Source organism: Ochotona curzoniae, unplaced genomic scaffold (genome assembly GCF_017591425.1).
Source record: "Ochotona curzoniae isolate NIBS_2020 unplaced genomic scaffold, NIBS_Ocur_1.0 contig_899, whole genome shotgun sequence".
In the NCBI taxonomy this organism is placed as follows: domain Eukaryota; kingdom Metazoa; phylum Chordata; class Mammalia; order Lagomorpha; family Ochotonidae; genus Ochotona; species Ochotona curzoniae.
This window is the reverse complement of record NW_024466605.1, coordinates 6,182,501-6,198,341: the sequence shown is the minus strand read 5'-3', so window position 1 is coordinate 6,198,341 and position 15,841 is coordinate 6,182,501. Positions and strand designations below refer to the sequence as shown.

General features: G+C 39.5%; 1 protein-coding gene across 4 annotated transcripts in view; it reads left to right on the top strand.

Annotated features, from left to right (window-relative positions):
- Positions 1–15,841, top strand: part of NRG1 (neuregulin 1) — a 1,043,202-nt gene that overhangs the window by 891,494 nt on the left and 135,867 nt on the right. For all 4 annotated transcript variants that reach the window (XM_040994206.1, XM_040994211.1, XM_040994212.1 and 1 more), the window contains exons 4-5: positions 6,861–6,911; positions 9,055–9,105. In XM_040994206.1, coding sequence (XP_040850140.1) covers positions 6,861–6,911; positions 9,055–9,105 — 102 coding nt within the window. The remainder of the gene's footprint in view (positions 1–6,860; positions 6,912–9,054; positions 9,106–15,841) is intronic.

The window sequence follows — 15,841 nt, the reverse complement described above, 5'->3', positions numbered from 1 at the left end:
ATATTTTGTAAGCATGATTTCCAAAAATTTGTGCACTAAGATAAACTTAACTTTTAAATTACATTTTTTCATGAGTGGCTCTTTTATGAATGTTTACTTATTTATTTGAAAGCCAGGATGAGGGGGAGAGGGAGTGGGATTCAGTCTGCTCCCCAGTTGCCTGTCAGTCATGGCTGGGCCAAGCTTTGAATCCCCGTGCAGCCCTCCCATGTGGGTTGTGGGTTGCAGAGACTTTAGTCTTTGGAACATCCCAGGATGTCCCTTTTCAGGATTCAAACCTGGTCCTCTGCTATGCAGGCCTGTTTGTGGCTGTATTCTTCTTGGTTCTTTTTAAGACATTCTATCAACCCTAACTCCTATTTCCATTTCCTTCATTCCCCAATCAAATTCTCCATGATTAGCAGCACTCACTGTGTCATACCATATCAAAGACTTGAAGACTTTACAAGTCACCTGCCTTCTGGTTAGATCTCTTCCACTGGCTCAGGGAAGAGGGACAGGGAAGCCCCAAAATACAGCAGCCTGAAGGTGGTGTCTCTTTGGAGTGTGATGTGTGGCGGGCACCTTGACGGACAGGGCCTGTGTGGCTCACCTGTCAGCCAAAGCCCTGCTCTCCCTGTGCCTCAAGGGTTTAGTTCCATTGAAAGGGAAATACGGGTCACCGTGGTGTATCACCTCTCGGCTGGCGTTTCCGAGTTTATGTGGTGATCAAGGTTGCTTCTCTGAGCGGTTGCTATGGAATCCTGCTCGCGCTGGGGCTCCCAGGTCATGCCTTTGTGTTGTCACATCCCACGGAATCTTGGCAGAGGTGTTTCCCACAGTGAGAACTGTATGGTTTCTACTGTGCCATGAAGTGCCTCACAGCCAGACCATCTCTTCCTAAACAGGTACATCACTTTTGACTGAGGCTCACAGAGACACATTCTCAAAGACTTGTTTCTGGGGAGGGTCAGGGAGGGGTGGGCATGTCCTAGAAAAAGGAATGTCTTTTAAGTAAGAACATGTTGTCAAACCAGTCTGAGGAACTCTTCTTGGGATATTATTTGTATTCTTCATGAAACTATCTTATTTGCTATGTATTCACTTTTTTTTCAAGATTTATTCACTTTCATTGGAAAGTCAAGTTTACATAGAGAAGGAGAGACAGAGAGAACGATTTTCCATTCACTGGTTCACTCCCCAAGTTGCGGCAACAACCAGAGCTGAGCTGAGCCGAAGCCAGGAACCAGGAGCTTTCTCCTGATCTCACATGTGGGTGCAGGGTCCCAAGACCTTAGGCTGTCCTTGGCTGCTTTCCCTGGCCACAAACAGGGAGCTGGATGGGAAGCAGGGTGGCTAAGACAGGAATCGGCACCCATATGGGATCCCGGTGCGTGCAAGGCAAGGACTTCAGCCACTAGGCTACCGCAACAGACCCTGTATTATCTTCTTAAGAGGCATATAATTGTCATTGGGTAGTTTCTTTTTCATCAAAAACATTCTTTTAACAAATTTTATTTTACTTGCTTGAAAGACAGAATTACAATGAGAGAGAGAGAGAGAGAGAGCCAAAGAAAAGTGGTCTTCCATCCATTTGTTCTCTCCCTAAATGGCTGCTGCAGCTGGAGCTGGGCCAGGCTGAAGCCAGGAGCCTGGAACTCCATTCAGGTTTTCAAAGTGGGTGAAAAAGGCCTGTTCCCTTGGGCCATCTTTCACTGACTGCTCTCCCACTGCAGTAACTGGAAACTAGATCTCGAAGTGCAGCGGAACTTGAACTAATGATTCTGTGTGTTTTTTTTTTTTAGGATTTATTTTTATTATTATTTTTCTATTGCAAAGGCGGATATACAGAGAGGAGAGACAGAGAGGAAGATCTTCCGTCTGATGATTCACTCCCCAAGTGAGCGCAACGGCCGATGCTATGCCAATTTGAAGCCAGGAGCCTCTTCCGGGTCTCCCACGCGAGTGCAGGGTCCCAAAGCTTTGGGCCGTCCTCGACTGCTTTCCCAGGCCACAGGCAGGGAGGGAGCTGGAAGGGAAGCGGGGCTGCTGGGATAGAACCAGCGCCCATATAGGATCCCGGGTGTGCAAGGCGAGGACCTTAACCACTGCGCCACTGCCGGGCCCCATGATTCTGTGTTATGCCAGTGTTGTAGGGGCACCCATTGCACCCCACTGCAAAGTTCTTATTTGATAACTTGTGAAGGCGCCCTTAATGATTGACCCTGAAATATAGGCACAGTCTAATTATCCTAATTTGATTGTAAAAGATGCCTTATGGTTTACTGAAGTCCTCACTGGAGTGCCTTTTTATGCTAAGCTGTTTAAACTACTTTTTGAGAAATGTGGGAAAACATTGCTGAGAAGCTGTGTTCTTTCTCCCCTGACAGCATCTCCCTGTCCGGTGTTTGTTGCCTCTAAGACAGCTAGAGTAATTGTTAGAATAAAATTAGCTTAGATCATAAAAGCCTCATTGTTTAGGCCCACCTAAATGAACAGTAGATTTAGGTGAAATGATCTGAAAATGTAGGAATTCCGTTTTTGAATCACCATATAATTGCATGAAATATTGAATGAGACAATGACTGTACTTGTGGTATTTTCAACTGTTTAGGAAAATACGGGGGCTGATGGTATGGCATGGGGAATATTGGTGGCATCAGCAATATCCTATTTAGGTACTACCTCTTGTCTTGGCTGCTCCATTTCTAATCCAGCTCCCTGCTAACGGCCTGGGCAAAGCAGCAAAACATAACCCAAGTATTTATTGGTGACGCTACTCAACTAGGAAATTCAGCTTAAGCTTCTTATTCCTGGATTCAGCCCTGCCCAGCCCTGGCATTTTGGCAATCTGGGGAGTGAGCTAGTGGATGGAAGATTTTTTTTCTCTCTCACCTCCTCTGTAATCCTTTCAAGTAATATTTTAAAAAGATAAAAATACTTTCAGAATATGTTTCTGCCTCTCGTTGGCAAAAGTAATTTATCATCTAGTAGAAATGTGCGTATAAACCTATGCCACCTGCAAATTAGCTTTGATGCTATGTGAGTCTGGTTAAGTCCACTTGAGTTTTTATACAAAGCGAATCTCACAAGTGACGGTCATCAATGTGATAAATTGCAAGTGGTTTCCTTTGATGCATCCAAGTTTGAAAGACCCTATAGACTACATGCATACAGCATGTGTAATGTATCTTCATTTTTAATTTATAGATTATTTTATTTATTTGTTTCATAGGAAATTTGCATCTAGCAATTAATTCTTAGCTAACAAGCACCATGAAAGCTCCTGGGAACTGGAGTAGGGAAGAGCATAATAGTCCTAACTGGTTTTCAAATTAATTAAGTAATGCTGTCTTTTGAAAGATTAATCCAGGAGACTGTACAATGAATCAGTCATATCTTCTTGGCAGTTTTCTTCTTTAATCAGGAGAAAAATTATCTGAGTGAGATTTGGCTTCCCGAAGGAGCAATTGGGCTCACAGCAATAAAATAGCTGCTTCATTTGAGATGAGCAGAAAATTTTTGTTTTTCCAAAAATTAATTAAATTATCAACTGGTGCTGAAAAAATTGGCTCAGTTGGCTTAGGCCAGCACTCCCACATTGACAGTATCTCTGGAAATGTCACTGTGTTTGTGGACAGCCTCTGGTGATGCTGAAGCACGTAGAGCATGCCTTACAGTGTGAGTGGCAGTCCGTGTATGTTATCTTCAGTAACAAGAGCAATGTGAGTGAGAGAAGCTGATGCGTCTTTCAGGGCATGGGCTCCATCCCATCTCTGTATCGTTTATGAATTTGAAAGTTTCTCAGGGTCTTTAAACATTCACTGTGAGCAAGAATTCAGATACACAGATTCCTAAAGCCTCTTTACCTACCTACGCTAATAAGTGTGCCCGCTTTTTAAATCTTAAAAAAAAAAATCACTGAGAATATTTGTGTGTGCGATAATGCCCTACAGTTTTAGGAAAACACTTATGAGTATGTTGAAATGCACGCAGATACATTATGTTTGTGTATGTATGTAAGATGTCTGTGTGTGTTTTGGTGAATAGTTATATTATGCTAATGGAAAAAAATCTCAAGTCATGCATTCATAGCAATTAGAAAAACTCGTTTCCAGAAATTTTTCAGACACTACAACTTTTTTCCCTGAAACCAGATCCAGTTAATTAAAAAAAGCGAACATGACAAATACACGAATGTTCCTTGTGTTAACTTGTGTTGACTTGTGTTGACTTGCCTGCCCAGCATAATTGTATTCGATTCCTGGTGATTCTATTCTTCATTGATTTGCACCAATCAAGGGGATATTGAATTAATGCATTTGATATACTAAATGACTGTGAGAAAAATATGTGACCTTGATAAACATCAAAGAGATTCTAGGCCTTAATATTATCTTAAACATCTCTAAAGCATAATAATCTATTCAATCATGCAACAAAGGTTGTTTTGTAGATCATGAATTATAGCCATGCCATCCATTATAAGCGTTTGCTGAGTGACATTCATTAAAATTTTAATTTTTACTTATTTGAAAGAGTAACACAGAGATACAGACTTTCCACCTGTAGTTTTACTCCCCAAATCCTGCATCCAGCTGGAGCTGGGCCCGGCCAAAGCCAAAGCCTGGAATTCTATCTGGGTTTCCCATGTTGATGACAAGGACACATGTTCTTGAGCCTTCAGCTGCTGCCTCCCAGGGTGTGAATTAGCAGGAAACTGGAAAGGAAACAGACCCAGAACTTGAACTTAGGGTTTAACTCCTCCCTTATGGAGTGTGAGTGTTGCAGACAACATCTTAACCCCTAGGTCAAGAGTGTTTTTTAAAATGAAGGTCTTTTCAGTGTAGAAGTAGGTGCTAACTTCTGAGTTTGTATTTCCTCTAAAGTTAATTCAGAATTTATTATTATTTTTTGGTGTGTATCTGAGGCCATAATCATTAAGGGTATTTTTAAGGTCCCCAAGCTAAAAATCTAATTTTAGGAAAGGAAGTTATTTTAAGTTGTGTGTGTGGTTTCATCTTTGTAGTAACCTCCTCTTCTGGTATTTTTATGTAGCATTCAATTTAAAAAGGAAATATTATGGTTAACCTTTCCTCTAATCTGAGGTTTTTGTGCTGCAGTTAGGAAAACTCTGATTTTTTTTTTCTTGGAAGGTCATAGTGGATAGCTACTTACTTTGTCAAAAATAAATCTGAATTGAGCTTGGGACTTTTGCCCAAGTCTCATCATGTACCTTCAGCTCACCACATTACTCTGGTTTTCATGTCATTGGTGAGTTCTGAAGGACAGAGTGAGGAATTCCCTCTCTTCTGTGGACTGTTTGGAACTATGGATTTTCTCCTAGGCATCCCCAGGGAAGCATGGACAGCGTACATCTTTGATCAATGTTTGCTCATAGTTTTTCCAGGGTACAGTCTGCTTTTCTGCAGCTCACACATGAAGAATGCTAAGTGGTAGCTGCTTCAGAAGCAGATGTCTCAGGGCCTCCAACCCAGCCAATCCTCATTCCTCAGCTCTGTTGGTTTGAAGCAGTCCCAAGGATATTGCACACCGTCCTCATTGCTTTTACTACTTCCTGATTTAGGTGGGTGAGAGCTGGTGTAAACATTGATGTCTTGATAGCAGTCTTACTTCTTGAATGGTTGTGTCCTCCAAATACTTGATTAGACAGGCTCCTGTTTACTCAGTGGGCACCACAAAGTCACACAGCCTTACTGTAGGGATATTTCTGGTCTCTCTATAGTCCTATTTAACCTGATACTTATTCCTACACATCCCTGCTGTCTTGCCTGGCCTTTTTTTCCTAATAAATCTTTTTGTCCCCGGAGAAACTTCACAGGTTGAAAACATATTGCTCCTTAGATTGGAAAGATAGATACCCAAGTGACTGTATCTATATTTAAAGATGATTACATGGATAATGAGCATTTCTAACTCCTTGATTAACAGGGTAGTCATTCAGACTTAACACGATAGCATGTGTGACCTGCTTAGCATTTTCAGTTAGGTGTAGAGAGGCTCACCAGAGTCCGTTTCTCTGTTGTATTCATTAGGGAGTGGGAGCTAACATTGAGTTATGAGCCAGGACTTGCACAGGGCATGCAAGCTGGAGAATAGCCATTGTTGCATCTCTGCAGTTTTCCAAGCTTCATAAAACTGAAGTGAAAAGTATTCAATTCTTACAGATGGAAGCCTTCCCCAGGACTAAACACAGACTTAGCTAGACACCATAAAAGGCAATAAGAAAGCAAGTACCAAGTTTGAAGAAGACTTACAATTCTTCACTTGCAGAGTGTACATCCTTGATTTCTTTCAGGTGAGGAACTGCCTCCTCACTCTATGCTCTGCCCCAAATAGGTGAAATACCTTTAGATATTAAAACACCTGTCGGAATCATCTAACATTTTAAGTAGGTTTACATGCCAGAATTCAATGCTTTTCACTAATGCCAGCTAGAAGCGTTTCTTGCTTTTCCTTTGGACTCAAAAACATACTTTCCAAGTCATACATCTGTGACTTGAAAGTTCTTGACTGTACCCTTGTGATCCTACAGCTAAGATTTTTTTTGATTCCTTCATTTTGGCCTTTCTGACTCTCTGCCTCTTTCACTGGCTCATTGACCCCAGTGTTGGCCGTGAGTTCCTTCTGATTGTTCCAGCACAGTTCATCTTCTGCTCTTTGCCCAAGAAAAAAGAACTGGGCATTTGAATAGCATCTTTTGCATTCCTTACTCTCTCTGTGTATGCACTGAACTTTTTCATGTCCGTGCATTCTTCCTTCTTTCCTATTCATGTTCAGTTTGAAAGCAAGGCTCCAGAACCAGCACCCAGCCTCCAGATCATACATCATAATATGCTGTCACCTTTTCTTTTTTGCAGAGATCAGCACTGGCATACCAGCCTCAACTGAAAGAGCATATGTATCTTCAGGTAAGAAAAATAAGCCTGGCCAGTTGTACTAACCAGAATGACAGGCGTAACTGCTGGCTGCTCCTTCTACTAACCAGAATCCCCTCTGCATTCAAATTTCAGCTCTTGTTTTCTGCTCCAATATTTTTCTCAGCTTTGTACTGGATTGCCCTGTGGATATTACTTAAGAGAGCATGGTTCTTATTGTGCACCTGAACTTGGTTCTGAGAAGCACAGATGAAAGAAATCTATATCTCGATGCAACTTAATGCCCTTTCACAAGTAAAGAAGACATCTGGGTCACAAGGATAGTTTTATTGCTTTTAGAAATGCTTCACTTTGCTGTGTCTGCATTTCTCCTGTCAGACTCTATTCCTGGAAAATTTATCAGGGTCTGGTCTCTAATTTTGGGGTTTCTAAGGACAATTTTTGGATCACTAAACTTAGAAATACCTTGCAGAATGATTTTTAAAGAGTTGCTTTTGCTTTTGTTTCACACTTACTAGTAATAATTACTGATAGCATTTATAGTCTGGGGAAGTTGTTTATTACCCAACACTGTTTAACACATGCAAAGCTCTCATTCACGCATCTGTCCATTTTGTTTCTTATATTTTCTCTATCTCTATAATTCTGCAGTTAATAGATCTTTACAATATTAAAAGAATTCTTATTTTGAAGCAAGTTTTTAGGATCTTGATTAAAAACTCACTTCAGAAATATGATTCTATGGTTATAGTTGTATGGTTCTGGGTGACCAATTTTTGTATCTCTTTTGATAATCACAATATAATCCTAAAACTAGGCATTGTTTTTTTTTCTCAGTTTACAGGTAAATAACAGAAGCATTAGAAATATTAAGTCATACATGTCAGAGTTAGAAGAGGAAGGACACAAGTTAGCATTCTTTCTGTTACCCCATGTTTAATGTTTCAGCTTCATTGATATTCTTCATTATGGGGGCAGAATGTTGTTGGAACTATAGAAGGCCATGTGATCAAATATAGCCCATTGTCAGCTTACATCTAACAGTGTAAACTCTTCCCTTTAAAGCACTGTTCAAGACTTATAAAAGCTTGTTATTTCAGTATCTTACACTGTGTTAGCCACATTTAAGGAATATTCAATGTGCCATTGCTAAGATCTAGAATGTGCGTTATGGAGCAAAATGATCTTGTAGTAGAGGATGTCACTCTTCTGAAAGAAACATTGAAGGTAAAGAGGATGGATGAGAGGTGGGAAGGAAGGAGGGGAATGAGAAAAGAGAAAATTGTTGAGTTACCTGAATCTCTTTACCTTTCATCCAGTCACATCTCCAACACAAGGACTTCATTATTGGGCTCCAGTAGATGCCTTTAGGAACCTGAACAACTTAACTTATGTGGTGCTTGTCATGGGAATTTAGTTAGACCGTAACTATTATTTCCTGATATGTGACTTGAATCTTTAACTTTCTGGCAGTTGAATCTCAGTCCTTCTTTGAGTCTAAGTTTGTCTTTTCTTTTTTTTAATGAATGAACTCTGGGATGAAATGCCTTTATTCTGCATGAATTTTATCTTGTACTCGGTCTATTTAATACTGGTTTTACTTCTTTTATCCTTGCTGAGAGAATCTTGTTACTATACATTGTCAGCTGTTGCTTTGTTTGTTGAGCATGTTTCAGTTGAAGGTAACTGCACTCAGGAACTTTGCATGGACTGTATCAAACACTGTGTTTGCTCAGGATGTTAATGCATATACAAATAACCTGGGTATGCATGAAAATTGACTTTAATGCTCTCTGAATATGAGGGTTGTTCTCTGTGATTTCAAGTTTGTTTTTTAAAAAAATACCAGGTCTGAGAGAAGAATTATACATGTCACCTGTACTGCGGATCTGTTCAAAGTAGTATTTTTGAGAACTTACTTAAAGCACTTGCAGAATTACTGACTCAATTTTCATTTCTCTCTCACAAGTCTTGGGTCTAAATCTCAAACACACCCCTTTGTGGTCTTTGAGTATGATGTACAGCTTCCTTTGACTCAGAAATGCTTCAGCTTCTCTTTGCACTGTATGCTGATACAAATCTCTCTCTAGAGCATATCTAAGCCTGGCAGATTGTTAATTTGAGCATCCAAGCAGCAAGGTTCAATAAAGCCTCATTCCACTTTTATGTTTTATAGAGACTCCCATTAGAATATCAGTATCAACAGAAGGAGCAAATACTTCTTCATGTAAGTATATTTAAATATCATGTTGACTGGTTTTTAACCCAAGACAGTTTCTTCTCTGGAAGATAATGCTCCTTTGTAGTCTTCCTTTGCTGATGGGTAATGTGTTGAGTTTTGGAGCAGGATAATATGTGATATTTTGAATAGAATCGGGCTTCTGTTATGTTTGGAGTCAACCAAATGCCTCTTCCTCCAACTTATATATGGGAATATTAAATGGCAGCATATAGGGCATACTATTCACGTACTGTAGTGGGCTTGAATGTTGAGAAAATAATTGCATAGCTTCTAAGGTCTAGAAGCAATAGAGGACTTTGTGAGTTGTTTTTTTTTTTTTTTCCTGGTTTATCCTGGTGGCTTTAGCAAGTGCTTGAGGCATGATTCCTTGCTGTCAGGGGCCCCTAATCCAAAATTCTTGGTTCTCATATAATAAGGCTGCTGTGGTGAAATAAGGAAACTATATATAGATGCCCTTAATTCAAATTCAATAGCAAGTGACTAATTATGAACATGCTTGAAAGCAAGTCCCTGGGCAAGGTCTCAGATTAATTCTCATCTGTTTAATATGAAATGTGCTTTGTGCTTATGGACTTCTACAACTGTTAGATTGATTGGTGCTTTGTGCGATGTCAGGGGAACTCAAGAAATTAGCAAAGACTAGCAAAAATCGTTTTTGATACCTCCAAGTTGAGAATAGCAGAGTATTAAATTTTGATGTTCAACAAGGGAGTTGACCAGACCTTGAAAATAAAACTTGTACCTACAAGGTTTTTTCTTCTAATTTAACTCTTTATTTGAACTACTTCTCAGCTTGCTAAGTTCTTCAATAAAAATGTTCTCAGTGTGCCTGAAGAGTCTAATTTATGGCAGAAGTCTTCTTTGACTGTCAGTGTAGCAGGAATCTCTTGAAAACAAGTCTGTGCTTTGCGCAATTTGTTTTGTCAATTTGTTGAGCTAGATCCTGTTTTTTCATAAAGCCTTTCCCTCCAGGTTGGTGTTATCAGACCTGTTAATATATGATGTCAAAAATATCTTTTATTGCCTGAAAGTATGCTGTTTTAATTCCACAAAACCTTATTTATCTGGATTGTTGGCAGCAAACTGGTAAGATCAATGAACAGGAAATGAAATGGTAGGAAGACTGAATTACCCTCTCATGTGTTCTAAGGACCACGGTTCTGCATTTCAGAACAGTGATTCCTCCTGAGGAATTTGGAATATTTGTTATGTAGTTCTCCTTATAAACACAGTGTAATCACATGGGTTTTACCTGACTATCATTGAGGAAGGAATCATATTGAACTTCTAGAAATTGTTATAGTGTTTATTATATAAACGCAAACCCTAGGTTTGTTTTGTTTTTAACATTTTGTTTGAAAATGACACTTCCCCTGCGTGAATTCATTGACTACGGTTACTGAAATGCTTGTCATTGAACCCTTCTGCTATCTTTAAAAGGGCTGTGGATGCTGACCATAAAAGAGGACTTTGTAGTGTTCGTGCTTGTGGGAACAGCAAGGAATCTATCAGCTTACATTTCTGTTTGCGGCAATACTATTGAGGACAGAAATGATTCTGAAATCCTACCCTGTTCTCTAACTTACAGCAGAACTAGTGCTTGTTGTTTGGTAATGGTTTCATCCTTAGAAAGAAGGCTTTGTGTACCATTAAGTTCACATCTTTCCATGAGCCCTTTTCACACATTCGCTACCTGTTCTGAGTCCGTGAATATGTTCTATTGTCATGAAATAAGGTCTCTACTTCAGAAATGTAAGTGCTTTGAAGGTAAAACTCTAGGTGTAGTTTCATTTAGAGCAGTGCAAAGAGCATAGGGTGTGTTGTTTATATCAAAGCCACATGTAGAATTGCAGTGCAGAAAAACTGGGAGAAAGAAATAGCCCCACTTAGGAAGTCCTGAAGTGGAACCTGAAGAATCAGCAGGTATACCAAGCTGAACTTAGTAATTCAGCGTGTAATAGCGAAAAAGCCAAAGGCCTTATGAAAAGTTCACCTAGGTCAGAAATAACCAGTTCCAAAGAATAGGTTTCTTTTCATTTTATTTCAACCAGAAAGCAGATACCACGAAACCCTGTGTTCTAAAGGTGAACTGTGCTTTTATAATGTAATCGTGCCTGTGTGGGCTGTGATCTGAACTGTTGACATTAAGGTTTTTCAAAGCGAAGTTTGGAAAGCCTTTCTGAAAAAATATGGATTTGGCAGTTTTTATATATTAAGACAATTATGTGTGAAAGAGGTGAGGCAGCCCAGTTCCTGCTTAGTTCTGAAGGTACCAAGGGTGTCCCTAAGAGCATCTCACTGCCTGGTAAATTCTGGAAAGTTTGGTTATATTAGCTCTGTTCTGGCTGCTGCTTGGAACCCCACGTGGGAGGCCAAGTCCATCTCTCCTGTTTGTATCCTGTTTAGGCCACTGTAACTTACGTTGCATTAGAAAGAAAGGAAGACACATCCCCTCCATAACTCATCCAAGACAATAATGCTCATCTTCTCGTCTTTTTTAGTCACTGTCTTTCAATTCTAGCTTTCTAGTTACCCATCTTCCCTGTCTGTATAACGTAGCATGGTATTTTTCATATAATTTTAGATATTAATTGTAAGTTAGAAATATATTTTTAAATTACGGTAGCAGTAAAGAAATCATTCTTCCTTTTTTCCCCCCCTCAATGTCACAGAAATCGTTTTTGAAGAATTGTTTATTGGGACTAGCATTGTGATACAGTATTTTAAGCTTCTGCCTGCACCCTGGCAACCAGTATTAGGAAGTCCTACCTACACTACTTCCAATCCAGCCTCTCTAGTAATATACCTGGGCAAGCGGCAAAACGTGACCCAAGCACCTGCATCCCTGCCAGACACGTAGGAGACCTGGGAGGAGTTTTACCTGGCTTTGACGCATTCTCTCTGTTTCTCCCTCCTCCCTCTCTCCCCATCCCCTGTAACTCTCTCTCTCACATGAATAAATCTTTCAAAAAGGTTGGTTTATTCATTTGAACATCCAGTATTCAAACCAACAAATTGACATGGGGTGTGGGCAAGCACAGGTCACTCTACTATGCCACAATGCTGGCTGCAAAGGAGTCATTCGGGACTGGAGGCTTGAAGATTTTGTTTTTGTTGGTTTTTATTTAGAATCTACTTACCAGTTTTGCTACCTTTCTCTTTTTGTTTCCTAGCATTTTGTAAATATCGGTGAGATATCAATTACTAATCCTTTTGTTTATAAAGCAATTTTTACTTCTTTTTTACAATAGCGAAGTACTACTGTTTCAATTGAGAACTTTTAGTGTATGTTAGCTATTTTTAGTTAACTGTAATCTTGCAAAAATGTCAATTTATTAATAATCATCGTATTGAAAATATTTTTTTTTCCTGTAAGTTGGGCAGCTGTGAGTAAAGTTTTAAGTGGCCAAATGAGTGTCCTATACAAGTAAGTGACAGGATTTAGAAGAGCTTAACTCCACAAACCAGTTGATAGGATTGTCTTTTTCCTCCTTTCATATGATTAGCTTAAATGTAAATGGATTTTTCAGAACAAATTTTACTGACCCTCTGAAGTGCCAGCTGCCAGTGACCCTGTATTGCAAAAATTTCTGTTGAATGCTCTAAAAATACAATCGTTCTATCAGCTGCTTTATAGTGAAGTAAGCACCATCCATGCCAAAGTAACATGTAAGAAAATAAAAATGAAAAGTTCAATGAAAAACAATGGTAAGAAAAGCATGATATATGTTTCAGATAATAATGGCAGCAAACATTTGTTGAAGGTTTACTGCATGCTAGGTACTGTGGTAGTTTACATACATGAAGACTAATGTTTATAGATGATGAAAAATTGATGTCTTGCCCAAAATCACACAAGCAGGATGAAACCTAGACAATACATAAACCTAGTATAATGCTAAGGATTTTGTCCCAGAAAAAAAAATGCTTTAGTAGTTAAAGCATTCTGCAAATGCTTGGAAAAGTTGCTTTTGATACCAAGTGGAGCGTGAGTTGGAGAATAAACTCAATGAGTTGTTCCCTCCCTGTGCATCAAAACTTGACAGATGAATGTGATGGAAAAGGACACAGACTTTGGTTGGATTTCCACTCCAGATTTCTAGGTTTGCACAGTCCTGTTCATCTAAACATGTATTTCCAGTGCTCACACTGGAAAAAAGATATGCAAATCACTTAGCGCAGCTTTACTTTAGCGGTGTCTCTCCTGTATGCGGAAGAGAACTCCGTATGTGAAAAAGTGATGTGGCTCTAAGGGGAAGATAAAGATTAGGGAGTCCTTGTGCCTTATCGGAACAGTGCTGGAAAGTATTCTAATTGTTGGAGAAGGAAACAAGTTTATGATTTTCAGCCCCCTGATGGTGCTGAATGTTCTTTGCCAGGAAATCACTGTCTTTTCAAAATAAAACATATTCTTAGCTAAGGCTGCATTTTAATGGAATGTATCCAGGAAGTCCTCTTTAAAATCTCTGAATGAAATGAACAGTTCAGTCTTATATTTGGCACCTGAAAGAGCTAGCTGAAGAGGGAAAAAAAAAAGCTTATCTGCAGATACTCTGTCCTAATAAGACACAACCTTTTCACTTGGGAATAACACAGTGGTGTGTATTGATTAGATGGGACCAGGACTTCGAACAAGCATTCTTGCTTTCCAACCTGTAGTTGTAAGTGACTTGCCTGCTTTAATGGGACAGGAAACTGCCTGGACTGTTGCTAAATGATTCTCAGCAAGAAAAATAGCATTTCCATTTCAGATTTGTATTGGTAGTAAAATGTGAACCTGTCCCGTCACTGCCAGAGAGCTGCTTCTAACTGAATCCAAATTGTATTTCTGGATTGTTTGACATGTGGAAAGGAGCAGTGGCTCTAGCCACTGTGGACAGTAACAGGCAAGTGACCGTACACCATAGAGCAGTCAACCACCAAGCATTAACCTTTAGTATGAGGTTAAAATGAACATGTTACAAAATTATTCTTTTCAAACCATAAAAATATGTATGTGTGTGATGTGTGTATGCACATAACTGTTATTTGCATCAAACCTTTTATTTTATGAGTCTCATTTTCATATATTTCTGATTTAGTCACATGACTTGATGACTTAGACTGAGATGCTGTTTATCAAATGAGGGATTCAAGATGAAATTTTTTTTTGTCTGTTTAAATGAACATGGCAACTCTTTTAAAATCTGTAATTATTTATGTGAAAGATGTAGCAAGAGGCAGAGAAACAGAGGCCTTGCATGTGTTGGTCACTCCCTACATGCTCACAGTGGTCCATGCTGGGCGACAGCCAAAGCCAGAAGCTACAAACTCAATGCAGATCTTCTCTGTGGGACTTGAGTCGGTGCCACTGGCTCCCAGGATTTGTGCTTGGTGGAATCTGGAGTCAGGAGCTGGGGCTGGGAATTGCACTCAGACTTTTTCCCGTGTGGGGCCACAGTTGTGTTCTCTCAAATAAATGCCTATTCCCACAGTTGTTTCAATTGTTTTTTCAAGTTATCTAGGGATATAAGGCATAGGAAGATAGGGAAAGATGTCTTTCAATTAAAAAGCTTGAGATGCTATTTTTAAAATACCCTCCTTTTTCCATCAAAACATAGAAGAAGGAGTAAAGCGTATCATAATGCAACAACCACATAAGAAATATATGCAGTGGTTTTAATTTAGGAGTTTCCCAGTAGCAGGGGATAGAAATTCAATTCTAAAGAGCTTAAATATAAAGGGAATATCTGGGCTTACATAAGGGGCTAAACTCAATCCACAGGCTTCAATGATGTAATTGGTTCCTAGGTCTTTGTGCTTTGTTTCTTTACCAGTGTTAGCTTCAGTCTCAAGGGGTTTTGTCTGTCTGACAGAGAGATCACTGCTGATGGCTCTAAACCTGTATCTCCATGGCTCTTAATCTAACAAGAAAGGAAGAGTCTAGTCTTTATACATTGAGCAGATTTTAAGACAGAATCTGATTGGCCCTGATTGCATCATATACCTACCCCTAAAACACTGTATCCAAGGAGCTTAATGATCCCACTGAGTGTGGACTGGGTCATGTATCCACCCCTGTGTGCATTGGGGCTAGGGAGGGCAGATGGGCTCAGCCCCATGGGAGCTGCACAGTGTTGTAGCTTCATTATGGAGAGGAGAGTTCAGCACCAAAAGAAGAGCAAAGTGAGCTCCACGGGAGAAAAAGCAACCAATCAACTACCACTCATGAACCAGCAACCTCAGAACAGTCCGGAAGTAGATACTAAGTGCCAGAACTGGAAAGGGAAATTAAAGGTAGACAGTTTTAAAGAATTAAAGCAGGCTGACCAATCTGAAAAAAAAATAATGAGTTAGGCAATTGAAGAAAACGGGCTATATTATTGTTCAAGATTCTGTATTCATACCTCTAAGCCCACTAGGATCATTCTTAAGAGTGTGCTCGTTTGTAATCCCTGAAATTCAGCTTCCTGCAGAAAGTAGAAAATGAATTGCAGCTTTCAAATGAGGATGCATGGGGAGCACTACAAAATATGCAGAGTATTCAGACTTTGGGGTTATCAGTCAAAGAGCACTCCTTTTAAAAACTCCACGATTCAAGAAATTATTTTCTTTCACCTGAGTAATTATATGTTGACTAGTTTTCTTTGGATTGATAAAGAAAGAAAGCATGCTTAGTCCACACCATTTAAGATTTTATGGAAATCCCAGCATGTCTCCTTGATGTATGAGATAACAGTGA